General features: G+C 43.5%; 1 protein-coding gene across 4 annotated transcripts in view; it reads left to right on the top strand.

The window, feature by feature from the left end:
* The first annotated feature begins 11,220 nt into the window (after nucleotides 1-11,220).
* Nucleotides 11,221-27,402, top strand: part of SAMD4A (sterile alpha motif domain containing 4A) — a 216,173-nt gene continuing 199,991 nt past the window's right edge. For 2 of the 4 annotated variants that reach the window (XM_019725736.2, XM_019725735.2), the window contains exons 1-2: nucleotides 11,221-11,362; nucleotides 12,537-13,160. In XM_019725736.2, coding sequence (XP_019581295.2) covers nucleotides 12,965-13,160 — 196 coding nt within the window. In that variant the 5' untranslated portion in view covers nucleotides 11,221-11,362; nucleotides 12,537-12,964. Of the gene's footprint in view, nucleotides 11,363-12,187; nucleotides 12,397-12,536; nucleotides 13,161-27,402 lie in introns of those variants that run through there. The other 2 variants (XM_074327456.1, XM_074327455.1) reach the window with 2 other exon arrangements.

Here is a 27,402-nt window from a genome sequence, read left to right as displayed (position 1 = left end):
TGGATTTTTCCACTTTTTGGCTATTATGAATCGTGCTGCTGTGAACATTGGTTACAAGAATTCAGTTTTCTCGGCATTTTAAGTTTGAGATGTCATGTGAAGTCTACCTTGTTTGTTTTATTTAATAGTTGAACCTTCAGACATTTAATCACTTCTGTCTTTTTCATAGCAAGGTCCTACAGAAATTCTGCAAATGTGTACCAAGCATAGGACTGAGTCAATTTAGTCAGGTGTGGAGGAGGAAGATAGCTATCACACCTGTTCTATGCTCTAAGCGCTTTGTATGCATGCCAGCTTGCCTCTTAGCTCCAAACCCATCCTTCTGTACTCTGCGGTGCTGGGGTCGGACTCTGCAAAGCACATTTATGCTTTGCCAAGCGTGCTCCCTACGAGGCTTTGCAAATCAGAGCACTATCGGGAGATGGGAGGACAGGAGGAAGAAGGGATTTGCGCCTTCCTGTCTCCTGTGGGTTTCCTGTTCCTGTGAACATCACACCAACCTTGCCTCTTTACCTTGGCGATGGAGGTTGATTCTAGGAGCAACAGATAGGAACCTGCTTCCTCACCCTCCTCCGTCCTCAGGACACCAGCCCCAACCCAGCAGCACCCGCCCTCGGAGGTCTGAGTGTTTCAGCTCTGTGGGCCTCCTCTTCCAAACTTCTAAATCTTTATAATTTCAGCTTTACTTTGTTTCCTCAGCCCTCTGGATGGTAGCTGCTTCCTGCAATTGCTACCTCTGATAAACCTTCATGTTCTTCTTTCCACTTTTTCGTTAACAACCCTTTATATTAATAATCTCTGATAAAATAATTGTTGTCTTTTCTGTCTCCTGGTTACCCTAATTGATAACGTTAGATATTATCTCTTCTAATCCTGGCTCAATTTACTAAGGGAGACAGAAAACTGAGGCCAACTGAAGTTAAATAGCCCATATTACACAGCTACTAGGGGAAGAGTTGGGATTTGAATCCAGTTTTGCTTTGTTTTGCCTAAAGCTTGTGCTCTTACGCCCTAGTCACCTTCCTACCAAAAAGCTCAGGTTTTCAACATCAAACTGTAGGTACAATTTTAAAATTCCTTCATCTGTATTGCTTCTCTTGAGCCTTTTATCAGACCCAGCATTTCCCAAAATATATCCCAGGCAACACTGTACTCCAAGACCTGTGAAGAATGGATTCTGGACTCAAGTTTTAAAGGCTGCCATATACTGTACTCTCCCAAAGAGGCACAATCAATTTTAGTATAATAAAGGCTCTGAGAAATCTTGCAATAAAATTTAAATACATAATCAGGCAGCTTCTCATGAAATTTTTTGACTGGGAACATTCCAAGGAAGTAGAAAATGTGGGATTAATCAATGTCTAATCTAACATATCCTGTGCAACAGCAGAGTCTGGTTAGGAGAAAGTTGTTGGTGCCAGCCATTGTGGGACCCTCTCATCATACAGAGGTGGCTTCAAACAATATTGGGGAAGGCAATGCTGATCTTTGTTTAGGTTGTTGAAATATGACCTTAGATTTGTACATTTACAAATTTCAACAGTTTAAACCTGTGGACACATTTCAATTATCAAATCAATGACCAAGATTAGAATAAAGACTTGATGACTTCCAGAACAATTAATTTTTCACTTTTTTTCTCTCATGCCAATCTAGGTCAAGCTATCCCTCCAAAAGTTCTAAGATCCCACTTTTGTAATCGTGACCCATGTAAATCGTGTAAATAGAAGTAGTTCTGCAATGCTTACATTTACTTCTGACTGAGTTTACTTGAAAATTTATCTCTGACATCTTATGAGATGTTTTACTGTATAAAACTATAATTAATACTTCACACGTTTCTTTTTAAGAAGTGTGAACCCATCTGCATTTGTGTTTGAAATTGTGGTTCATTTGCTTGTGTTTATATTACATTTAAATAACTGTACCAGTTAATTGGCTTGGATTGTACTGTTTAGAAATCAGTCAAAAAGACAGTGTACCTAAGTGTTCTAGAAATTGGAGTTAACCCTTATCTGACTCCACTATCGAGAAAGCTGTCTCAAAAGCTTTCGTCATGGAATCTTCATCCTTAAAAAGGAAGGAAATTCCAACACATGCCACAACATGGATGAACCTTGAAAACATTATGCTAAGTGAAAGAAGCCGGACACAAACAGACAATATTATGATTCCTCTTATATGAGGTACCTAGAATAGGCAAATTCATGGAGACAGAGAGAAGAAGAGTGGTTAGCAGGGACGGAGGAGAGAGAGATGGGGAGTTATTGTTTAATGGGTACAGAGTTTCAGTTTGGGACGATGAGAAAGTCTGGGAATGCTGAAGGTTGCAGAATGTGAATGTACTTAATGCCACTAAGTTTTGTTAAAGGGTAAATTTAGTGTTAATTACGTATATTTTACCACAATAAAAAGATCCATTTTCTTCATGGATTCAACCCACTTGTCCAATTCACATTCCAGTTTGACTCCTGGAAAATAACTAATTATAACAACTCATGCCTTTTGGGTAGTGGCATTCTATTTACCTAAAACTGGGTTTAAGAAGTCTTTTTTTCTGGAAGAATTCTCTAAACTGAGGAACTGAAGAAAATCTGAAAACCATTGTGAGCGTGGTAAGAACTTTAGTGAAAAGTGAGAGCAGTTCTTCAAGAGTCCTACTGCTTGCTCTACCTGAGCCTCGCCTGGTTTGTTTACCTGGCACCAGCTTTTCACTTAGATTCCGCCATGATCCCGTCAATGTAAAAATGTGCTAAGGATAGAGGAAATTGGCACAGGCAATTACCACTCTGCCCTGGCTAGTCGAACACCAGCTTTCTCTCTGAATGTGCGCCCCTGCCAACACAGATATTTCTGAGCTGCTTCTAATGAGATCTGAACTCAAGTTTAGTCTCCGTAAGCCATGGCTCCTGGGCCTTACCCAGCTTGCCTTTCACTGTTGCTATCTTAGCAGACCTGACTCCTGATTTAGCCTTCCCACATTCCATCTGTCACCAGTTCTGCAGTTCCTTCCTTCACATCTCCCTCTTCATCCCCTCAGATCCTGATTCAAGCCCTGGCAATCCTGTCCGAGGCCTTAGTACAAGGCTTTTGAGAAAGCATGTCTTTGAAGAGCGAATAAAGCATGTTTCTATGTGAGGCAGACCCAAGATATAAATTAGCCAAATTAACACACTCTAATCTGTGCATGAAAAGAAGGAAAATTAATATTTACTGAGTTCTTACTATGTGCCAAGAAATGTGCCAGTTATTTTCAGACTTCCTAACAAGCTATGAGAGCCAGGGTTACAATTATTTTTAAATAATATTTTTAATACAGAACCTACTTTACCAGAGCTGTGCCTACTCTTCAGGAAGCACACTAGATCCTAGTGGCAAATATAGAGTTCTAGCTGATGCAGATGCCAGCTTGGCTCACTTTAAGTCAGTCTCCACATTTCCTCAACCCTGGGCACTTCTCTTCAGTTACCCAAGTCTAATCTTTTAATAGTCAATTCCTTCTGTACAACTTGGCCTGAAGAGCCTGCACACACCTGCCTGCACGCACGTCAGTGGCACAGAGTACAGACAACCACCTGAGCTGGTCACCGTCAAACAAGAAGTGGTCTTCCTGCCTGCCAGCCATGTTTGTAGCTCACCTAAATCCTATTTCTCCCAAGTTACCATCAAATCATCTGCTCTTTGGAAGTTAGAACTTGCACTGAAAATCATTTTATATTAGATTGTCTGATTAATTACAGATTGATAAGCCTAGGAGACCTTCAGGTCCTTTAAAACATGCAACTTTCAAAAAAGTTTATGCTTTTGTTCACCTTTTCCTCGAACCTATCAAATACTTCTTCATAGATCAGCACAGCTTTTGAGCAGACATTTCAGCTTTCTCACAGTGGCGATGGAAGGGGGACAAGTTAATACCATTTATTGAGTGTCAGGCATTGTAAGGCACTTCACATATTATTCCCTCAAGTCTCACAATAACCCTTTGAGATGAGTAGTATTATCTCCTTTTTATAGATGGTGAACTAGATTAAATAACCTATGCATGGTTGCTTGCACAGCTGCTCTGACCACATTTGGAATCCCCTGTCAAATTCCCAGTGTCACTTTAAGCCAGTGGATAGTATGTCTGTTCAGGAAGGTCCTCCAAGAACAGATGCCAATACAAGATTAGATGTGCAAGCCATTCATTGGGGGAAATGCCTGTGAAGGTTAAACAGGAAGGGAGTAGAACCAGGCTTCAGACAAGGACTGTGAAAGGACAGAGGGAAGGAGGATTGGATAAGAAGAGCTTCAGACCGAAGCATAGTATGGAGAAAGTCTCTAAGTGGACAACGTGTCCCTGAGCAAAGAGGCAGTAGCTGGAGTTGGCAAACCCTGTAGTAGACTCTAGAAGAGCGCTGATCGATGCACTTCCGTGGCTGCCGTGGGTGGAAGTTTCAGAGGGACAGACCAAAGATTTTTTAAAGAAAGCACATTTAAATAATCCGCGCCAATCAGGGAGGCAATGGCCACTCTAGCACCATCTAAACAGCCACTTAGAGGGATGGATGTGACCTGTGACTTCCAGACTTAGGCATTACATGGGCAGAAAGCCAGGAGACTAATGTTGTCAAGCTTTTATTTTTAGTTTTTCCAAATAAGGATATTAATAGCCAAATAGCACTTAACTACCACCGTAATTTAAGAGAGATACTTTAATACCCCAAAACAGGAAGAGCACAATTTCAGAGTGAAGTCCTTTTAAGTTGAATAAGTTTAGTGCAATAAAAAAGCATTGTTCTTGCTAGTCTTGTTTTGCTGCAGTTTAGGTAAAAACACACTCATGGACTGGGCAGCAGTCCACGGACTGGGTCCCAACACAGTGTAAAGAGGGTATTTAAGTACAGGATGGAGGACTGGACTTGAGATACCTTCCACCCCTGAGACTCGTTCATCAACTCACAAATGTTTACTGTGCACTTCTGTGTGGCAGGTCCTATGAAGACATGGAAGGTCCTAAGGGTGAATAAGGCAGACCCGGTCCCCGCACTTGTAGAGGTTAAAATCTGGTGAGGGGAGAGAGATAATAAAGAGGTAAACAAATTAATAAGCAATACAATTTGTTTGTGACAATGCCACCTTAAGGAACGGGTCATTACTTGAGATAGTGTAGTCTAAAAAGGCATCTCTAAGGTGATGGTGACATTTGAGCTAAGACCTAAAGGAGGAGTCAGCCTTTTGAAGCGCTGGATGAGGAGCCAGAAAGATAATTCTCCAGGAATAGTAAGTGTAAAGGCCTCGAGAAGGGAAATGAGCTTGGTGAAGCTGAGAAACTGGACCGCAGGCCAAGGGGGCTGCAGCTTGCTAATGAGGGGCCACAGGTGAGGTCAGGCAGGGCGTATGTCCAGTGTGTCCCGCTGAGAGCCCACTATCCCTCTACAACAACCTTATTTCAGTGACAGATACTCCTCTTTATCTAAAGAGGTTGTCTGGGTATTTCCCAAAAACATCCAAAGAGACATACTTTCCTTAGCAAATTCACCAGGGCTCTCCTTTTTGCAGGCTAAAGAAAAAAGAATTGGTCCATCGTTCAGGGGTTGACATATATTCAGCAAGCTTGTGAGATTTTTTTGCATACATCCAGCATGACAAGAGTATTCATTTACAGTGAGAACTCTAACTTCCCAGGGCACGGAAACCCTGCACACCCCTGCCAGTGCATTTTCATCTGTGGGAAGAGGTCGTCCAGTCAGATTCTTGGGACTGGAATGTGGGGCCTAGGACACTTAGAGATGTACCTGAGTGCCACACCAAAGAGAAAGGTGCTATCTTTCATCTAGAGAGAGCTTGCATGGGCGCTCTCCTTTTATTGTCTAATTATTTACTACCTAATATTGGCTAATGTCAGCTAATTTCCAGTCTATTTTCAAAATTTCCCCAATTGTCCCCAAATGTCTTTTATAGCTATGTTTTTTTCAAACCTGGATGCAATCAAGGACAACACATTGCATGTGGTTGTTATGTGCCTTTTTGTCTCTTAATCTAGAACAGTTGTTCCATCATTTTTTCTAGGCTAGTAGTCTTGAAGAATGTCCCCTTTTGGATTTGTCTCATTGTTTCCTGATAGAGTTGTACTAAACATTCAAACAAACAAACATTCCCACACAAATATATATATATATATATATATATATATATATATATATATATATATATATATGTGTATTTGTATTTATAGTATACTTATAGAGACACAGGTTTGTTTCCTCTCTCCCATCCACATAATCTTTTTCCCTCTCAAACAATCATAGTTAAATAACATTTATTGAACACTTACCATATGCTTGGCACTGTTTTAAGTTTAAATGTATTAACTTATTTACTCCTCATAACAACAGTGAGGTATGTTTGTTACCAATGAAACTGAGGCACAGAGTGGGAAGTGACTTGTAAAAGGTCAAACGGCTAGTAGATGGGGCTGGTTTCCAAAATTCAGAACTCTTGCTCTAGAGCTGGCTGTCTTAAGCACAAAAATGGAATCGCAGAATAGACATTATTCTACAACTCTTTAGAAAAAACTTATCTTTCTAGGCCAATACATATAAAATTGACTCATCCTTTTTATTGCCAACAATTTATTACAAACTTCAACATATTATAAACTTCAAAAAAATTTAGAAGACTTGAGTGGTGAACTCCTCTATACCCACCATCTAGATTACACCTTAATATTTTGCCATATTTATTTTATCACATATTAATTTACCTATGTAACCCTCTATCCATCCATCAATCTATCATATTTCTAATGCATTTTTCCAAGTATAACTAACTCATTTTTAAAAATAGGTGTGTAAGATTTGTAGTATGGAGCTTTCACAATTTATTCATGCATTCCTCTACAGATAAGTATTCTAGTGTTTTGCTATTACAGACAATGCTGAAATTACCGTTCTTGTATTTGTACTTATACTTTAGTAGACTTTATGGTAACGATGCTTTTACTTCAGCAGGGTAAGATCCCTAAAAATGGGATTGCCAGCTTAAAGGCCTAATTTAGTAGATACTGTTGGATATCTTTCTGCTAGTATATTGCTACCAGCAAAATCTAGGAAGGCCTGTATTTCTTCTCCTTGTTTTCTCCCACTACTGCTAGAAGAAATATGGACTGAAAATATACAATCATGGAGTTCTCAGGATTCTTGATTGATGCAAACATCTGTATATCCTGGCCCTCACTGGTTGCTATCCGCGTTTAAAATTTTGCTCATCTCTGTTGAAACTATTCATCCAATGGGCACCAACACAAAAGGCACCAGATGCACAATATCTTTCTGAATTTTCTGGCAAAATTTCTGCCTCCTCTGGTCTTTCTCAACATTGTGTATAGCCTCCCCCTAGACCCACTGCTTATTGTACCTTTTAGTGAAGTGTGTGTGTGTGTGTGTGTGTGTGTGTGTGATATGCATACCTTGCGCTCTCCACTAGAGGTTAAAGAGACTATACCTCCTTTTCTACCTTTGTGTACTCTATTTGCTTAGCACAGTGATTTATGCCCAGTAGATACTTCTTGTTGAATGAATTAGTGAATGAAGTGTAGGAGAGAAGTCCAGAGCAGCAGACAGTGGCCAAATACTGGAGTGTTTGTATTTCAGGCCAAAGAGCCTGGAATGTATTCAATGTCCAGTGAGAAACCACAGAAAGTGTCTGAGCTGTGGAGTGGTCAGACTAGAGCTGAGGCAGGGAGACACAGTAATGAGGCTAGGACAAGACCCAGGTAGGAAGCAAAGCAGACCCATAAACAATCCTTGGGAGTTGAAAACCTAAGTTTTACAGTGCAGTTTCTTTAGGATACTTCTAAATTTAATTTTAGTCAGTGGTCCTGAGCTCATGCAGTGTTTTAAGTTTTCTTAATTTTGGTAGAAAAATTAGAAAATATAGAGAAACAAGATAATAATCCTCAGTAATTCTACCATACAGGGAAAAATCATTAGTAGTTAGTTACCATTTCTCCATTTTGGTGTAAATCTTTTCACACCTTTGCCTATACACACACACATAAATATATAATGAATATATGAAATTTTATTTGTAACTTTTATTTTATATATTACATTTAATATAAATATACATAGGCTTTTATGTTAGATAGAAAACACCATGCATCTTCAATATTGCATCTTGAGGACATGACACAGAATAAATGCTTAATATATATTTATTGAATGACTGAATGAATGATAATTATTGTCATTTACCTTTATGTGGAGATTTTAATACTTTTAATACTTTTGATAATTCACACAGCAAATAATTAAAGATAACCTGCTCTAATGTCTCTACAACCACTGCATTTCTTTTTCTTGTTTTACCTTATTATGGCTAGAAGAGATATGAATTTAAAATATACACACCTGGACACTCAAGATGTCTTATTGATACAAGCAGGACCTAGACATCTTCTTAAGTTGTGCTTGATAAACACGGCACTGATCTATCTGGAGTTGTCATCTTTGAAACATTTGAACATTGAGTTGTTTGACCAAAGTATTATTCACTGAGAAACACCAATATTTTTCCTTTCTAGTTTCTAGGGAGGAGAAAAGCATAGTAATGTTGAGAATGTTAATTCGTTTGATAATCTTATCTTTTATTCATACAGAGAATCTTTTGGTTGGTACACCATTCCACAATGAATTACACTCAGTACCTGTACTCAGTGTACTCACTGCCTAACTCAGTGCCTGGCACAAAGTAAGTGAATAATAGGTATTTTTTACGTGAGTAAATGGGAATATAGTGGAGAGATATTAATAATCTCCTTTATCCCACATTTTCATTTCTTTTCCAATTGATGTGGATATATAGTACTTGTTAGTCACTTTTTAATTATCCATAAAAATGGGGTACAGGTTCACATACGAAAAATTCACATTAAATACAAAAACATACATTTAGCTGATAGTATTTCTTTCCTTCTGACTTCATTCTCTGTGAAGAAAAGTGAAAGCATCACTGGGTTTTATCTCCACTCCCTTTTCCATCAGGGAGAAGACCAAGAGGCAAGGGAAATCACGAGTATTGTGAGCCCACAAAACAAGGGCGACTGGGAATTCATTGTCAGGCTCATGTTTGTATTTCTCAAAAATAGCTCAAAAATTATCTAAACCAAGATCTTTTCCTAGGTGAAAGGCTGTTGTAAGGACTACACTTTTCCAGTAGGTGGCAGTATTTTCTTTTTTCAGCATAAGTAGAATTCTTGAAGATTTGCTACAAGGTTTGTTGTATTTTTTTTTTTTTTTTTTTTACCTTTACTATTCGTTTAGTAAACCGCAGGTGACAATAAATAGGTTAATCAAACTGATGTCTCTTTCACTTCTAAAAAAATCACTTGTGGGGGCTTCCCAATGGGGGACTTCTGTTTTGGCTGCAGTTGATAGCAAGATACCCAGTGCTCTAACTGTCCTCCCAATCTCCTAACAGAAAGTATACTAAAGACTAGCTAACTGATAGCAATGTCTTGGAGAAAATATGTCTAGATTTTATGCCTCTATAATAATGACACAAAACAAAAACAAAACATTGACTCTAGAATTTTTGTTTTTAGGGCAAAATATTCATTACATTATGCAGATAACTTTCCTGGTTGGTTAATAATGAACTTTTAAAAATTATTCACACACCTTATTTTAACGGTAACACCTAAATTTTTGCAGCTCCACAAGACCTTTCAATATCCAACAGATGGTTAGGTATTGTCACATGTCTCATGTGAACTTAACGGTGCAGAAACTAGGTTTGGAAAGGAAAGGATCGAAATTCCAGGGACATATGCTGGAGTTGAAAGATTAAAGTGTTAATCAGTGTAATGATATCTCAGAAACTTTATCTTCAAAAATACTGTATTAGAGAGAGTAGGGAAGGCTGGGTCTGAAGCATATGTTTCACTGATTTCTCAGAAGTACTTTGTTTTCATAAACAAAGCCTCAAGTTGCCAGAGAAAATGTTCGAGGGCTCGGTATTTTTACTGTAAATGAGATAGTTCAGATTTAGTGATCAAGTCCACCTAAGAATATCCAACTCACATTAGAAGGTACCGCGACTTTTAGGTTTTAGGGTATTTTTAACCAATTCTCTACTATCGAGACGAGGCGGGGACACTTTCCCAGGCCACCCTGTGGTGCTGGGTCCCTACGCCGCACTCTCCTACCCTCTTCCGCGCCGCGAATACCTCTGAAGCCCCAGCCTGGTCTCGGCCTCACGCACTCTCCAGGTCCAGGTAAAGGCTGCCCAATCCGGCGACTCAGACGCCCTGACAGGTGGCCTCGCCCGTCTCCCTGCCTCCTAGGGCGACACTCGACTCCACTCCAGGCTCGCAGCTGTAGCCCGCGCCCCAGGCGTAGTTCCCTGGCTGGCCCCTGAAGTCGGCGGCTTCCCTAAGGGAGCGCAAGGCCGGAGAGGGGCCCGGAGCCCGACGCGAGGCCGCCGACAGGAGCAGAGGGCATCCAAGGCCGGACCCCGGCGAGGGGTGATCAGAGCAGGCAATTCTCGCGCTCCTGGGACTAGGGCCCCACGGAGCCCAGCACCCAGGCACATCCAGCTCTGCGCACCGCCCCTCGGCCTCCTCCGCCCTAGGCGTCCGCGACGCCCCCGAACCCGTCCACGCCCCGGCGGCAGTGGCCCCAAGTCTCCGCCGCCGCCCGGCCCGGGTCAGGCCGACGGGTCACCGGAGTCGGCGAACCACATTCCCAAGGACTAGCAGCCGGTGGCAGCACCACCTCCGCTCCAGCGCCCTCCCGGTCCCCTCCAGCCCTCTCTCGGGGGACTCGAGCGCCCTGGCCCCTCTAGAACATGCAAGCTGCAGCGTGGAGGAATTCACTCGGATCCCTCCCCTTCCCCAAACTTCTTCCCTCCGCCCTGCGCTTCCTCCAACCCGACCCCTCTGCGCCATCTGGCTCCTCCCTCTCGGCTTCCCTCCCCTTTTCTGGTCCCCACTTAGGAATCCGCTCCCTCCCACCCCCAGCCACCGGCCGGGTCCGGGGATCCTCCCCCCAACTCCCCCCGCGTGCCGCCGCCGCCGCCCGGGTTCCTCTCCCCCTGCTCGGGCGCTCCCTGCCAAGCCCATGATGTAATGGTGTATGTTAATCAGTAGCATGTGGGGAGCTCCGGCTCCGGCGGCTCAGTCCTCCGCGAGCCGACACTGGAGGCAGCAGCAGCGGCGGCGGCAGCAGCCCTGACCCGCAGCGCCGCACTCTCCCAGCGCCGCCCGCCCCGACGGCATGGCCCGCGGCCCGCGCTCCGGGCGCCCCCAACCTCGCTGAGAGCCGCCGCGGGCCCGGACCCGCGCGTGGGGCCCCGAGCCGCCGGTATGAGCCGCGTCGAGGTGAGCGCCCCTTTCCTTCCGCTCGCGGCAGGGGACCCGCTGGCCACTGGGTCCCCTCCCCGGGGGATTTCTTTCTCTGCTCGAGAAGTTCTGGGAGCAGGGTAGCGGGATGCTGGAATCGAGCCGCCCCATCGAGGGCTGAGCCTCTGGGCTCCCTTCTTTGCGGGCGGCGGCCACCCCGACAGGGGTTGGACTCGGAGAGACCCCGAAGCTGAACTTTCTTCTTGGCGGTCGTTGGGGGGCGTGTGCCGGAGGCGCGGAGACGCAGTCCCCGCGGAGCCGCCCTGCCTGCCGGGGGAAGTAGTACTGCGGGTTCGGGTTGTCTCCGCGCTCGGTGTGCGCCTGGGGCCGTGCGGCTTTTGGCCTAGGAGGCGCGGACCAGGCGCTGGGCCGGACAGACCCGTCCGTTGGCGGCGGCAGAGGGGGCAGGATGCCTAAAGCACACACGCCCGTACACACACATAAGCACACGCACGCACACTTCTGATCGCTCAGGGCGAAGCAGGCCCTTGGAGACCTCCCGGGTGGGCTGGAGCGGTGCGGTGCGGGGGATTAGGGGCTCCCGGCTGCGCCTCCGCCCGCTGGGCGCGGAGCTTTGGGTGTGGAGAGTTTATTTTTGTCTCGAGCTGCTGCCGCGGCTGCTCACGGCCTAAATCCAGAGGGGCGCCTGGCGGTGGAGATGCTGGCTGTTGCTGTAGATGGAGCTGCAGCCGCTCGGCTGCTTCTCTGGGAGGAGGAGCAGGAGCAGGAGGAGGAGGAAGGAACTCCGGCTCCTGCTGCCTCCGCCTCTGCTTTGCATTAGCCCCCACCCCCATCCCCGAGCCCCTTCGCAGCCGCATTGCAAGTTTTCTGCGCGAGGAAAATCTGTTGCTGGTGTTCGCAGACACAGCCCCCGAGGCCACCCCGGGTGGGGTGTGTGGGGAGCACCAGCAGCTCTCAACGGCAGCAACAGGAAGCCGTGGGGTCTCCTCCAGCACCTGGGTAGAGGCTCCTTGCCATTCCCATAACAGGAATAGCTGATCTCCGCCATCCGGGTGCGGAGGGAGCGGACAGAATTTGGGGGACTGAGACCCCCGCAGGGCGCCCCCCTACCCCGCCCCCTTTGATGCATTCGTTTCCCGGGCGCGCTCCCTCGCTGGCCGAGGTCTCACTGCAGCCCTTTCTCTCCTTCCAGTGGTGATCGCCGCTCGGGAATGCGGGTGTAAAGGGTCCGAGCTGCCGCCCAGCGGGAAAGAGACCCCGGGACGCCGGAAATCACCATCCCAAAGCTGTGAGAAGGGTGGGGAAAGAGAGCATTCTTCATTCAGTTTGTGTGCCTTGTAGGGATTATTTTTTAATCGCTATTTTTTAAAAAGAAACATTTCCGTGCTACTGTCTGTCATCATCTCTGGGGAAATCAGCCAGAACCACCGGAACGTAACTGAAACCAGACAAGAGAGGCAAGAGCCGAGGCTATACCTGCAGCGTCCGGGCACCAGAGCCACCTTGGAACCGGAACGCGTCTCCGGCGGCCGCGGGGCTGCGGCTCCGCCAAACTTTGGGGCGGGCGGGGCGGGCTGGGGCTCCAAGGGGGCTCTGTAGACCGAGGGCCGCCCCCTAACCATGATGTTTCGCGACCAGGTCGGGGTGCTGGCGGGCTGGTTTAAGGGCTGGAACGAGTGCGAGCAGACTGTTGCGCTGCTGTCGCTACTCAAGCGCGTGAGCCAGACCCAGGCCCGCTTCCTCCAGCTCTGCCTGGAGCACTCGCTGGCCGACTGCGCGGAGCTGCACGTCCTCGAAGGCGAGGCCAACACCCCGGGTAAGTGCGCGGCCGCCGTCCCGCCTGTTCCCCAACCCCCACCCCTCGCACACCCATTCCCAGCCTGGGGCCCAGGCTCCGGCCACTGTTTCGCGGGGACACGGACCGCTCTGGCCCCCGGGGCTCTTGGCCTCTCAACCTCTTCCCCATAGCTGCTGCCGCCCACCTACCTCCACTGGCCGCTTTGGGGTTTTGCCCACTGTCAACTCCTTCAGTCCATTCGGTGTGGTAGCTACGGTAGCATGAATGATTGATTTTTCTCTCATGCAGTTTCCTGGGAAATAAGTAAGTCAGGTCACGTAGAGTCTGGATTTTCTGGGCTTTTTTTCTTCTTCTTTTGGGCAACGTAGCTCTGGATTTCAGCAACACACGAAGAAGCCCAGGACTGCCCTTCGGAAACCAAGCTTCGATTAGGCTGTATGAGCAATATATGAAAGTCCAATTTTATTATTAGGTTTTCCCCCACGGATATTCCAGTTTTAGAGTTCTGTCTTCTGAATAATATGTAGGTGATGCTACAGACGATGAAAATATTTGCAGTTCATATACTATTTGGATATACTTATCTGTCGTGACGTTATTCACATTGATAGGCATCTTGTAGAAAGGGTCTCACAGACAGCAGGCATGAATCAAAGTCCGTGATGCTTTTTTTAAGGAAACTTTACCGAATATAACAATTGTTTCATGCTACCCTGCTAGTATTTTTAGACACTTCAACTAGTATAGAAAGTGAATAAATATACGCGAAAGGTCCAGCAGTTTGCTATTTGCTAGCATGGGTGGTGACAGACTGAAATTATGTCCTGGGGTGAGGGGGGTGAGGATGGGGGATGGGGAAAAGGTCTGTTGGTTGTAATTCTGGATAGGGGAAATTCTTTAGTTCGTGCTGCAGCAGGAGGGTGAACAGAGCCCCCAGTGTTTATGCAGAGAAAAGAATGCAGGGTCCTCTTCCAGCTGTTCCATGTTAGAGTGGCTAGCCTGCAAGACTCAGTAGAGGTCTGGGCTGCCATTTGATGGCAAGGTCCAGTCCAGGACAGCAGGGCCTGGGAGACACTAAAGTGAGTATGTCATCAGGGCAGCAAGAGGGGAGCTAGCCTCCTCCTCACTCCTCCTCCCTGGTGTGGTGCTCATGATGCTGAACACGCCAGGATGGGATGTTTCCATATATAGAATCGTAGGCTGGAAGTGACCGCTGGAAATCCTCACAGCCCTTTTCCTGAGCAGGCAGGACTGCACCCAGAGGATCCTGTGCTGCCAAGTATGGAGGGCCATATTGAGGGAGATCCCACAGGCCCCCCTGGGATTTGGCTGGAGGCTTACAGCCCACCCCATTCCTCACAAGGGTGGCAGTGGCAGCATCTCTTTCCTTCAGTTCTACATTTATAGATAGCTGAAGGGCCAGCCTCCTTCATAAGGGAGTGGAAGCATAACTAGGATAATTGATGTCTACTCTCTTTACTTCTGTCCTTAATGTAACAGGGTGGCCTGGTTTACCTGCTTGATTTTGCTTTCTCAGGTTTGACAAACAAGGTTATATAAACTTTTGCATTTTGGGAGGAATGCAGAAGATTTAAGTACAGTCATTTATGTTGAATGCTTGACTTCAGTGTCTGTAGGGACTGTTTAAAATAATGATAATTAATCTTTAGGTTACTCAAGTGTTAGAACATTTTTTACCTTTGAGTAAAGCAGACTTTTTCCAACAATGTAGCAGTTTAGTAAGTGAAGTAATTAAATGTATAGTATTAAAAAGAGGTTGCTTTCTTTAAAAATTTTGTAATTAAGTAAACCAAGACTATTATAAGTCATTTCATAATTTTTCCCTCAAAATTTTTTTTCCATACTTATTTGTGTAAGACACCTGCTGCTAAATGCTGTAGATGTACGCCATCTAGAACCGTTATGTAAGATAGGGACCATTTTCCCGTTTCTGGATTAATCTTTCAACCTGGACCAGCTTTCTTGGAAACCTTTGCACTTGTTTTGTTGTGGGGCCAGCACAGATATTCATTAGTGAGGTCGTGTGATGGTTTGCTGTACTGCAGCATGGGGACCACAAAGAGCATCAAGAGGTGTCATAGCATACCTGGGTCTGGATTGTGGCTCTCTTACGGAACCGGAACCTAGCTAAGAACTAGGAAAGGGGCAAAAATGCCCACTCAGCCACCAGAATTGATGTCATAAAGTCCAGGAGAATACTTCAGACCCTCTCTTGGAACATAATTACTCTTATTTTAGACAACAATCCTAACTTTTTTTTTTAATTTGAAAAATAATCCATTGCAGATTAGGGGTAGCTCATTTAGAACGGGGTGAGCGTCTGCTGTGACCAAGAGTGAAAAGTGATCTGGGACAGCTTGACAACCAAAAAAGAGACAGAAAATTTATAACTTTAGACACAGAATTGGGAGCAAAAGCCCTGAAGGTTTGGGAATGTTAGGAGAGGAATCCCTGTACATTCAATTGGCCCTGTAGGCATTACTCTATAATAACAAAATGAGTAATTTGCTATTTACCATTAAACTACCAAAAAGGATACATTTTAAAATACATTCTTTGAGAAGAGAGGTAAATCGGCCATAAACTTTGGACATATTGACACTCAAGATAATTGACCTCCAAAGCTGTTTCCATCTGTAAAGCTCTTACCCATTCAGAAAACTAGGCTGTGTAGAATGACTCATTCATTGGCTGGCTGAAGTTCCCTATACCAAAATCACCATGTATTCCTTTATTTTGTAATTATTAATTAAACAAACACATATTTCTTCAGGTGTTGGGAGATTTTAAAACTTGGTGAATGGGAACCAAATTCATATCTGGGGCTTGATCTCAGTATAATACAAAAGTGTTTGTAATAGTATGAACTTGGCTCTGTTTCCTCCCGGACCGACTTTAGAGAGAGAACCCTTCACATTAAAGCTGGTTTATTTGAGATCCATGGGATGTATTTTGATATTAACTTTTCATTCTCTTAAATTAAGCGTTTATTGAGAATCTAGTGGTTTGCTGATTCATCCTTTGTCTCAGGTTCATAGTCATCTGAGATAAAAAAAAAAAATTTGGTTGAGTCAGTTCCTATGGGTATGGGTGTGTGTGTCAGTGTGTCACCAGATTTGGTCAGTGGGTCGGTCATGATCAGCTCTTTAAGTAGAGGCTTGTTTCCAGAATGCTTGTAATCTTAGATAAGTACCCTTCAGCCACCAGCCCAGGTTAACATTGAGACTTCTGACCAGTCTCAGAGTTTCCGTTTGTAGATGACTGTTTCTGGGGCTAATAGGTCATTCGATACCTAAAAATGGCAAAGATGGAACCCACTGACTTTACCTGCAGTCTCCCAAAGAAAAATAGGTTCTGTGGCATTGTTTGTTTATGATTTTTGTCATTTGGACTTGAAATATACTTTCCAATGGAAACAGTGTTTGAAATGGAGATTCATAAGTGAAACCACAACGACTTAGTAACTCACAAACAGTGCATATTTTGTGGAGAAATTGTATATGTTTGTAGTAAATGAATGGCAAAAAGATGATTGCTTTACTTATAATGAAATACAAGAGAAAGGGATTATCTGAAATGGTGGTACTTGAGACAAAACTGTGAACATTATAAAGTGAGGGTATTTACGCTCATTAGAGGGTGAAAATGTTGGCTCCATGATTTGTATAGTTTTGGGTTTCCATTGTGTAGGTATGCCATACCCTGAGTTGCTTTTTTAGATCACAAATGGAATAAAAAGAAAACAGAAGAATAGAGGTTTTCCTGATGGCACTGGATAAGATCTTGTTTGTAGTGCTTTTTTTTACTTATTCATTCCACATACATTTTCTGACTGCCTACTATTTTCCTGGAGCTGTGTTATGCAGTAGGAATACGAAGGTAATTTACTATCGTCCAAATGAATGATGGGTACACAGATATTCTGTGTTGAGTAAATGACTAACACAATGTCCTGGGTGCTCAAGCGTAGATGTGGATGGGAAACATTGTGAACCTAGCAGCTAATTGCTGGGGGAGTCGGGGAAGACTTCACTAAAGAAGAGATAGGTCTGGATTGAGTTTTGAAGGGTGAATAGGAGTTGTAAAAATGAGTTGTAATATGTCAAAAGGATTGTAGAGAACAGGAATGAAGGTGTTTTCTAAGCAGAAAGGGTAATATTTATAAAAATGTTGTCTTATGAAAAGGCCTAGTTGTGTGCAGGAAATAGTGAGTTCAGAGTGGCTAGAAGAGTGTAGAATGTCAAGTTCTAAGAAGCAGAAGTTAAAACAGAAGTTACGGGTGTGCAGGACTGTATCAGCTAAGGTATTTGGACTTAACCCTGCAGAGATGATAGAAAACCCAAGAAGACTTTTAGGAAAAGAGTTAAAAAAGAAAGGTGTGTGTGTGTGTGTGTGTGTGTGTGTGTGTGTGTACACTTTTGGGAAAGAGCTTTTCAGCATATACATGATCCTCTGAGAGGCAATAAATGGGAGAAGTAAGGCAAAGTTTGCTTCAGACGGTTTCCATTTTGGCCACCTAGTGGCATCATCCCCTCAGAGCAGCTATCAGCATTGTTACATGGAGGAGAAGAAAGGACTGAGATGGAGAGGAAAAGAAAATATTGTCCGGGTGGCCATATATTTGTTATATCCATGGGAGGGGATACATTGTAGAAGGTTCTTAGAGTATAGATTTTGAAATCAGTCAGACTGGTTTAGTCAATCAATTTCTGAGCCTCAGTTTTCTCATCTGTAAAATGGAGCTAATAAAACTTTGTTATTGTTCAGAAGTTGATTATTAATAATCCAGTGAGGACCTATTCTATGTTTAAATTTACCTCTAATTAATATAGAATGTGTATAAATAATGTTTGCTTAAATGATAGGAACTCTTTTTATTTAAAGGATTACAGAGGAGATTGGAGATGGCTTGGTACCCTAAAGATATGAACTTAATTTGCTCCACCTTCTACATTTTCGCTTTCTTATTCTCTATCACGTTGGGTCCTCAAAAAATGCAGCACTGACCCAGTTTTCCCAAATAACCTGTCAACACTTTTTTTCCTTCACTTGGTGAATGTGAAAAGAAGGTATCATTTTGTTGAAAGAAATATATAGGAGCTTTATATCTGAAACACTTTTCTTGTAGGATGTTGTAATGTTCTTTGGGTTGGTCATACACATCTGTACTCTGTTGTGAACAACTTGGATTTGGTTGTTTAGCTTGGGTTGCTCAAGGGCTTCAGGACCTGAGCGTTATAAACAGGTCCCATCAGAGCAAGTAAAAGGCAGACAAACTTAACAGCAGTCAAATTGGTTTGTTTAAATGAACAAATGAAGGTGAAACGAGGGTTAGAAGGTGTCACGTGGGGTGTCCTGCGGGGTTTCTGCTCCCATTCCCCACATAAGAAAGCAGGACATGGTTAGGCCAAAAAGGAACACCCATGGAGTCATAAGTAAAGGAGTCATATTACTATGTTCTCATTGGCGGCATCCGCCTCTCTGCAATCCGGTCTTGCTAGCTCAGCCACCATCTTTTTGCTAGCCCCCCATTTGCTGCTAGCGTAGCCACAGCAGTTATATTAGTGGCCAGTGGCTCACTGGTTACAGCTGATGGCCAACTAGCCACAGCTGATGGCCATCCAATCACAGTTGGTCATTTACTACCTGAGCCAGCACCTTTCCACGTTAGGTCGAGAGCCTGGAAATTGCTGTCTGGGGCTCTGTCCCTACAGAAGGGCTGAGAAATCACTGAAACTCACCAGCGTATCTCACAGAAATGTAATTTTAAAGAGAATTGACACCAGAGAAGAGAAAATACTGATTTCCTGCCTTTCTAATAAACTCACAGGTGATGCTGCTGCCACAGGTATAGACCACCTTTCAGTAGAAAGATCATAGACTGTTAGGTGGAAGGTAGATTAGAGGTAATTGCATTGGCTTTAAGTTTTATGGCTGTGTATCAGAAAATTTTTGTTTGCAAGTGAAAAGTTACATGAAAGCTTATGGGAAGTAGGTGGAAGCCCCCACCCCTCCATCACCACCCCCCAACCCTAACTCCACGGAGAGCAGTTTGAAAATCTCTGGTCAAGCACTGGGATTTCCCCAGGCTCAGAGACATTCGAACTGTCTCTCACAGTCCGAATTGAGTCTGGGTTTGAGGAAGGCAGAGCTGGCTTCTGTTGTAGCGTTTCCCCGAGTTTTTTGGATGTGCCCTTGCTGTAATTTCCAGGCATTCTAATGAACAGCGTCCCATGGAAAATGAGGCTTCAGGAAAGATTCATTTTTGCTGATGCTATGGATGTAAAGTTGAGCTGGAAAGAGCAGGAATGTTAATTCCAGAGACCGGATGGGAGAGAGCTCTTCTTACCTCCCCATCACACTCCCATAAAGCTCAATCATTGGAATTTCTTAAGTGGCTTATCCTGACCTTTCAGTAGAATTCAAGTGTTTGTGTGTGCAGCATAAATACATATAGAACATTGATTTCCTTTGTATATACTTTTACCTGTGCGAGGATGTGTGCCAAATACGTGATATTAATGTGTGGCTAATATGGCAATGCAGAACCACGTTTGAATTTCTGAAGTCAAAGGACTAAGGGAATCACCTGAAGCCTCCCTAAATAACATTGTCTCCGTTTGAAAAAGACAAAAGGAGGGTGAGAGTAGGTTCTGGACCTTGTAGGGATCTGTATGGTGAACACTGATCCTGTGTAAAAGACCAGAAGAGTATTTCAAACTTAATTTGCTAGTATTTGGATGAGGCAATAGGAAGCAGCCTGGTTTTCCTAAGAATGGGACATGGAGAACTAATATCATTTGGTTTTTTTTGGTGGGGGAGTGGGAAAGGAAGGGAATAGCATTTACAGAGAGATTTCTGTGTTGTGGGCAGATACAGGAATTCTGATAGGTATCCCATATCTAGGATTCAGCATTGCCTTTGACAAAGCCCCGTGTTTCTTGATGAATCAAATGGAGATGCGGGGAGGCTGGGTGACAGGTGACAGTCTAGTTGTGTGGCGTTGGAGTAGCTTCAGTGACTAACAGGCTTGTCTGTGTCTGCAGTCAGCCTCAAGGAAGGTCTTGGGTGCTGTGTCTTGGGGCTCACATGTTCTGTATCATCGTTTGTGTTGATGTATGACTTAGCCTGGGGTCTCCAAGAAAGCAGAACCTGAGGCAAGGGCTGGTGTGCAGATAGTTTTATTTTGGGCACTAATCCCAGGGAACAGGGAAGAGGCTGGAAGGAGAGAAACAGGGAAGGAAGGAAAGCCAACAATAAGCCTGTGTAATCAAACTAGTCCTTGCTGTGGGTAACTGAGGCTCAGTCCCATGGGACCCTCTGAGGAGCCACGTGGACTGTGCCTCAGAAGGGATCGAGTGGCAGATGAGGTGGGCATTTATTCACAGGCTCCCCTCTCAACTTGGTCAAGGGTGTTCCATGGTGCTAAGTCCATGTACTTCCAGGTGTGCACATGTGGGAGCTGGAGCCTTTCCACTGTGTCCCAGGCTGTGGTGTCAGAGAAGCCCCAAGGCAGAAAGCTAGAGAGAAGTGGGACAATCGAGGCAAGATGCTGTCAGGTGATACCCGCCTGAAACTGGTGGGTGAGAGCTGCAGTGTGAGCTGGGCTGAGAAGGTGTACTGATCAAGTCTGTGGATGGACCTAGAGGGATAGTTGCTAAGGGCTTGATGACTGAATTGTGATCCAAACAGCGTTTGAATATAACAAGGTGACTATTAAGCCACTGAAAGCATAGCCCATACATTTGCTTCCCCTGGACCTAACTTAGAGACGGCATGGTTCAGCAGTAGTGTGCATGAAAAGAACATTTGGCTTTTAGTAGACTTATAGCTTAGTACGAATAATATAATATGCTTGCCTCCAAAGCCACTAAACCTTTAATAATATCTAATAATCACATTAGATATATGATACAGTATATGATACAAGAAGACCTGTTCTGAATACAATACAATATAAGGTCCGGCCAGGCCAGACGGTCCCTTGAGTCTGAGTACATAATTTGAGGGAGATGGACAAGTCAGGTTGTGTCTAGAGAAAGAGCATGGTGGGGCACTTGAGAACCAGGGAACATTTAGGCTGGAGTAAAAGGTGAGCAGAGAGCATGACAAGTATCACTGGTTCCTTGAAAAGTTGGCTTGGCATTGAGGGGTTCTATTCTATATCCAAGTAGAGGGTAGTGTGTGGAAGCTACAGTTCGTTTAGCTCAAAGTAAAGAAAAACTATAATGATTAGAGCTTCCAAACAATGGCATACACTGTTTTGGAGGCAGTGGCTTGGGTTTCACCAGAGGTGGACAAGCATTTAGCATTGTGCAGTACACAGAATAATACTTCTAAATCGACTTGTTCCTATTCATTGTTCCTATTCCTGCTTTGTGCCAGGCACCTTAGTGAATGCATTAGCTCATTTAGTATTTATCCCAACCACCCTATGAGATGATGTAGGAACTGTCATTATTCCGTTGGTCAGGGAGGAAACAAGCAATCTCACTTCAGCACCATTCCACATGCCTCTTCAATGAAGGAACTCAGTATGAGTTTCTTTAGAAAAGAAGTTGTGACCCCTTGGATGACCTCCAAATAACCTCCTAACCTGAAGATTCTATGACTTCTATGAATCAGGAATAAAGATAAGAAAACAAAACTGTGGGAGCAGAGAAGAAAAAGAGAGACACTATGAGTGAATAAATGAAGCATGAATGAATAAAGGTCTTCAAAGTCTTCTTCAAATTATTTCCAGTGTATTCCTCCTGTACTTCCTGGCCTGTTTGGGCCACAGATTTGTGGCTTTTGTTTAAGTCATGCACCTATAGAGTAATTTTATGTTTCGGCTTTGAGGTAGGCAGTGAGATGAGGCTAGGTCGCTATGATGAGCAGGGCCACCACGTTTAAGAAAAGATGTAATGAACTGAATTCTATCTTGCTTCTTTTAGGCCACCCAACAGCAGTGATAAGCCCCGAGTGTCAATCATTTGTTAGCAAAGGTAACTCATAATTGCAGTCTCTGCCTGTGAATCTTCTTGTTCTTTCCATGTAGTTCTAAAAGTGACCATAGGACATTCTTCGTATGGTAGCAGCTACCTTTTCCTTCTTTTTCTTTTTTCTGCCTTTTTTTCCCTTTAGCACTTTCTAAGTGTCAGGCACTGTGTACCTACACACACTCATAACCACTGTCTCTAGTTATTGAACAGGGGAATGATACAAAGAAGCAGAACTAATGGTTGTGAAAATTAAAAGCAATGTATTGCAATAATTAGATAATATGCTTATTACTATCCAGAGTCTTAACCAAAGCAAATGCTTAATAACTGGTTTCTAAAGTATATAAATCCCACAAAGTCGATATTAACTCCATTTTACAGATGAGCAGACTTAGGTTGAGAGTGGTTGGAAATGTGCTAAGCTTACCAAGGTGTTTCTGATCCAAAAGCCTGTGTTGAATCCTCAGCACTATAGGAATGTTGCAGATCTCTTCCAGTTCTTAGGTAAATAAACATGTTGACATTTAAAAGAAAAGTACTTAAGGATATTTAATGGTAGTTTTAATATGTTTCACTCTAACATTTTATAAATTTGATCTTGGAAGAATTATTTTCAGCTTCTCAATTTTCATGTAACTCTTATTTATCATTTTTTAATCCTCTGGAGCTTGATAGGGCTTGGCTTCATTTTTACACTGGCATTTTTAAAAAATTACTCGTAAGTGAAGTCATTGATTCAAACGTTTCCCTTCCTATGAGGGAGACTCAAGGAATGGAGGCTTCAGCTGCCTCTGCATGAATGGGCAGGACTGGGGGAAGGAAACAGGCTGTACAAGCTGCAGAGAGGAAAGAATGAGGAATGTGTTATCTAATAGCTGATGGTATCCTTACGTTGACACACGAGCAATTGATGAGCTGGGTTAGGATCTCCTTAGGATCTGGAATTGGGCAGAGCACCAACTGAGGGCTGTAAATTAAAACAGGCTTTTCCATTGTTTGTAAATGGGGCAAAATTTCTGAAGATTAGTTTAGGAAAACATGTTACAACTGGTGTGAGAGTGAATTCTACTGATTTCATTTTATACCAGCATAAAATGAAGGAGGTGGAAGAGACCTGATCTACTCCAGCTCCTCTGTTGAAGATTTGAGAAGACTGAGGTCAGGTAGCAGCTAGTAGGGTAAGGGCTGGCATTACACTCAATCACGCCCCCCCACCCCACCCCCATCCCATCCCCGTCTGTGACCTGGTATCTCACAACTTTGCCAGGTTGACTCAGCCATCAAGGTCACCACATTGAAGGACTATTTGTGCTGGGCTTGAGCGATGCTTTCTTTACCCGAGTGTCAGAGTGTTCGTCAGGATGGTCTCTTTGAAGTGGTTTCCAGATTACCCCCCCTTCTTTTCTTGTTTCTTCACTCACAATAAAGCACAGATTTGTGTGTTGCTGGAAGATGACTACCACTCACATACATTTTTTTTTTTTTTTTTAAGAAATTGTTTTTTAACTTTTAATTTATTTTTTAAGTGTGTTTTTCCAGGGCCCATCATCTCCAAGACAAGTAGTTGTTTCAATCTGGTTGTGGAGGGCGCCGCCTGGGAAGCCTGCGGCTGGGACCCCGTGCTCCTCTACGGGTGGGGTGGGAACCTCCACAGCCGAGATAGCCCTCTCCTTTTTCATGGTCACGTGTGGATGTGGGACCAGCCCATTCTGTGTCTCTGCCCCTCCTACCAGTCTAGAGGTGGCTTCTTCTGTATGTCCTTAGTTGTAGGGCTTTGGTTCAGCTAGAGTTCAGGTGATTCTCAATGATGGTTGTTCTGTAGTTTAGTTGTAATTTTGTTGTGGTCATGAGAGGAGGTAAATACAGTATTTACGTACTCTGCCATCTTGACCAGAAAATCTAGGTTTGGCTTAATTTTAGCATGTTTTAATCACAGTGCCAGTAATGTCCTCTTGGTTTATGTAGAATCTGACTCAGCCACTCTGAAGTTACCCTAAATCCCAGAGAACTGGCAGTCATTCATGACTGCCCCGCTGCCTGTGGGAGGGATTTCACTCACTGGCTGGTGAAGTGGTTCCTTTCTGGGTGTTCATTTGCACGGTGTGGTGGACCAATTGCAATTCCTCCTGAGAGTGTCCTGACCCCTAAGGGCTCGATGGTACCCTGCAGGTACAATCACAGTGCCGGGTATGGTCATCGTCTGCCTTTCAGACTAGCCTGTGCCGCTTTTGTCCTTCAGCACCTAATATCATGCCTGGCACATAGGTGGTCTCAGTATGTTTTTATTGAAAGAATGGATGAATGAATACAGAGAAATTTAGCTCATAGCCCTAGTCCAAAAGGGGTTTACATCTTGGTTGTGAGAAAAAACTAAGTGCATAAAGATTTAATAATAAAACAGGACAAGATGCTAATCCTGGTGCTGTTACCAAGAGGTGTGTGATGAAGGCCAGATGCAAGAAATAGACGCTGTTACCTTTCAGTCTCTTACAACAGATGTGGGTTGGGGTCTTGGCCTGATCGTTGATAAGTGTGTCCCCTTGTAAAAATTATTTAAACTTGCAGAGCCTTAGATTCCTCATTTGTGAAATGGAGTTACCCCTACGAAACTTACAGAATGATGTGGGATGATGTGTGTGTTAGGTACTTTGTGAGCTGCACCATGTTATATAAATGCAGGGTGACGTTGTTCTCAAATGACCAACTGAAACAACAGGATAAAAAAGTTCCAGAATGTGGGTGTTTACAAGGTCCGAGAAAATAACTCTGAGTTCTTTTTCTGAGCTTTTGCTCATTCGCCAGAGCTGAAATTCCGTGTTTCCCCAAAAATAAGACCTAGCCGGACAATCAGCTCTAATGCATCTATTGGAGCAAAAATTAATATAAGACCCGGTCTTATTTTACTATCATATAAGACCGGGTCTTATATAATATAATATAATATAATATAATATAATATAATATAATATAATATAATATAATACCCGGTCTCATATTAATTTTTGCTCCAAAAGACGCATTAGAGCTGATTGTCCAGCTAGGTCTTATTTTCAGGGAAACACGGTAAGCACATGGTTTTCTAGATGAACACCAGCCACCTCTGGGTCTGGACCAAGGCCTGGGTCTGAGGAGTCAGTTGGGACTTGCAGCTGTATGGCTCAGTGTCCCCAGAGGCTGCCCTGCCTGTAATTTGTCAAAGGTCAGTTTGTGTCCACTTTCATCCTTTTAATTGATTAGATCATTGAGTGCACTCTCTTCGAGTATGAAGGAGTTAGATGTCAATGCTAAAGATTTCTTTGGGGAAAGTTGCATAAAATGCTGTGTTGTGACCACTGTACCACTGCCTGCAAATTCTCTAGTATGAGTTTTCAAGGAGCCAGTGAAAGCATGCCATAGTGATTCTGTACATAAATTGGCAGATCTGGATTCTTTAAAAATTTGTGATAATTAAGTTTTTTAAAAGTTTTTTTATTAAAAAGATAACTTCATAAAAGTTATTATTCCAACTCAAAATCATTCAGCGGGAAACCTTTGAGTAATTTTGCATACCTCAGCTAAACTAGAAAATAATTATGCTTTGCTTTTTATTCTTTAATATTGTTTCCACCTTTACCTTTCATTGAACAAGTAAGTGTCCGTTGGAAAAGGAGAATGGTTTCTTGTCATTGTTCCTGTTTGTTTGTTTTTAACAAAACCTCCCTATTCTCACATTTTCTCTTTGTGGCAGAATGAGCTGTGTTAGCAAATTTTCCAGATTATTGTGGTATTTGCAGATGATCTGAGCACAGTTAAAATATTGAAATTGTGAGCTGGAAGGTCAAACTTGAACCTTGTGTGTGATTCTGATATTAAGTTGCCGGGTGGGTTACATGGAAGTAATTGTGGTGCGTATATGTTTAGTTTGCAGTATTTTAAATAGGAATAATGAGGACAGAATTGCTGCTGCTGGTTTTCTTTAAGACTTCCCCCACTTCTCACTGAGAGAGGGGAAAGACTCCCAGAGTTAAAACAGGAAATGCTTGGGTATTTTGTTGAACTCCTCAAGAGTTAAAATGGTAAGTGGTGTTCATCCGCTGGTGTTCAGTCCTTGGATAGAAGACAAGAAAGGAGGTGCCTCGCCATCCATAGTGCTGCCACATCCCCTCTACACGTCACCAGCTGTGCACTTAGCACACTGGAGTGCAATTACCATGCTAGCTGAGGAACTGTTCCAGAGTAAAAGAAATTACAGAGAGGTGACCACTTCATGCAACATGGGGTTCTGGACTGGATCCTGGGTTGGGAAAGAAACATTGCCATAAAGGACAGTATTGGGACAACTGGTGAAATGTAAATGTGGACTCTATCCATTATAGGGGATAATATGATAATAATTTTAAATTTCCTTAATACTATCATCATACCTTGGTCACATTAGAAAAATGGCAGTGCTAAGACACGCATAGTGGAGTCTTACGGGTTGAGGAGACATGATGGCATCTGCAGCTTACTCTCAAGTAGTAAGATGTAAGGTGACAAAGATTAAGAATTGGTGAAATGTAGATGAGAGTACATTTTTAAAAATAAAAAGTTCAAAATGTCTACGTTTTTATACCGATAGCCTGCATTGGAATGTTGGCTTCTGGAGGGACGGGCCTGTGCTTTATCCCCCTTGCGTAGGTTGCCAGTTAAAGTACAGGACACCCAGTTAACTTTGAATTGCAGCTACACTATGAATAATCGGGCATACTTGTATCACTTATACTAAAAACTATTTGTGGGGCATCAGCAATTCAAAGTTTACTGGGAGTCCTGTATTTTTGTTTGCAGTATCTGGCAACTGCTTTGAATCAGCCAGTGCCCTTGTACCAGCAGATCGAGTGACATCTAGGAAGTGTTCCTCTGTTATGGGCAATGAATGGCTTTTCAGAATTCCGTTCTACAGCTCCTATTAGTAAAACCCACTGTGCCTGAGCACAGAGCTGGGACTTCCCTGTTTCTGGACATGATCTTCTCCTTGTCCTTCTCCCTTTGATCGATCCTTTCTTATTGAGCTTCTTCCAGCTTTCTCCATGTCTCTGTAGTTGTTGGAGTCAGCTGGGTTACATTTTATACTAAGTTACGCACATCCTGACACTCCTGACAGTTTTAAGATCTTCTTCTGACACATTTGAGTAAAATGGATACTGGAATCTATTTTGACAGCTGCTGAAAATCTGTGCTGTTGCTACAGCAGGTTAAAGAGGTTATTTGTAGCACTGGCATTATTCAATGAA

Source organism: Rhinolophus sinicus, linkage group LG03, assembly GCF_036562045.2.
Source record: "Rhinolophus sinicus isolate RSC01 linkage group LG03, ASM3656204v1, whole genome shotgun sequence".
Lineage (NCBI taxonomy): Eukaryota > Metazoa > Chordata > Mammalia > Chiroptera > Rhinolophidae > Rhinolophus > Rhinolophus sinicus.
The sequence above is the reverse complement of the archived record's forward strand: the minus strand, read 5'-3'. Positions and strand labels throughout refer to the sequence as shown.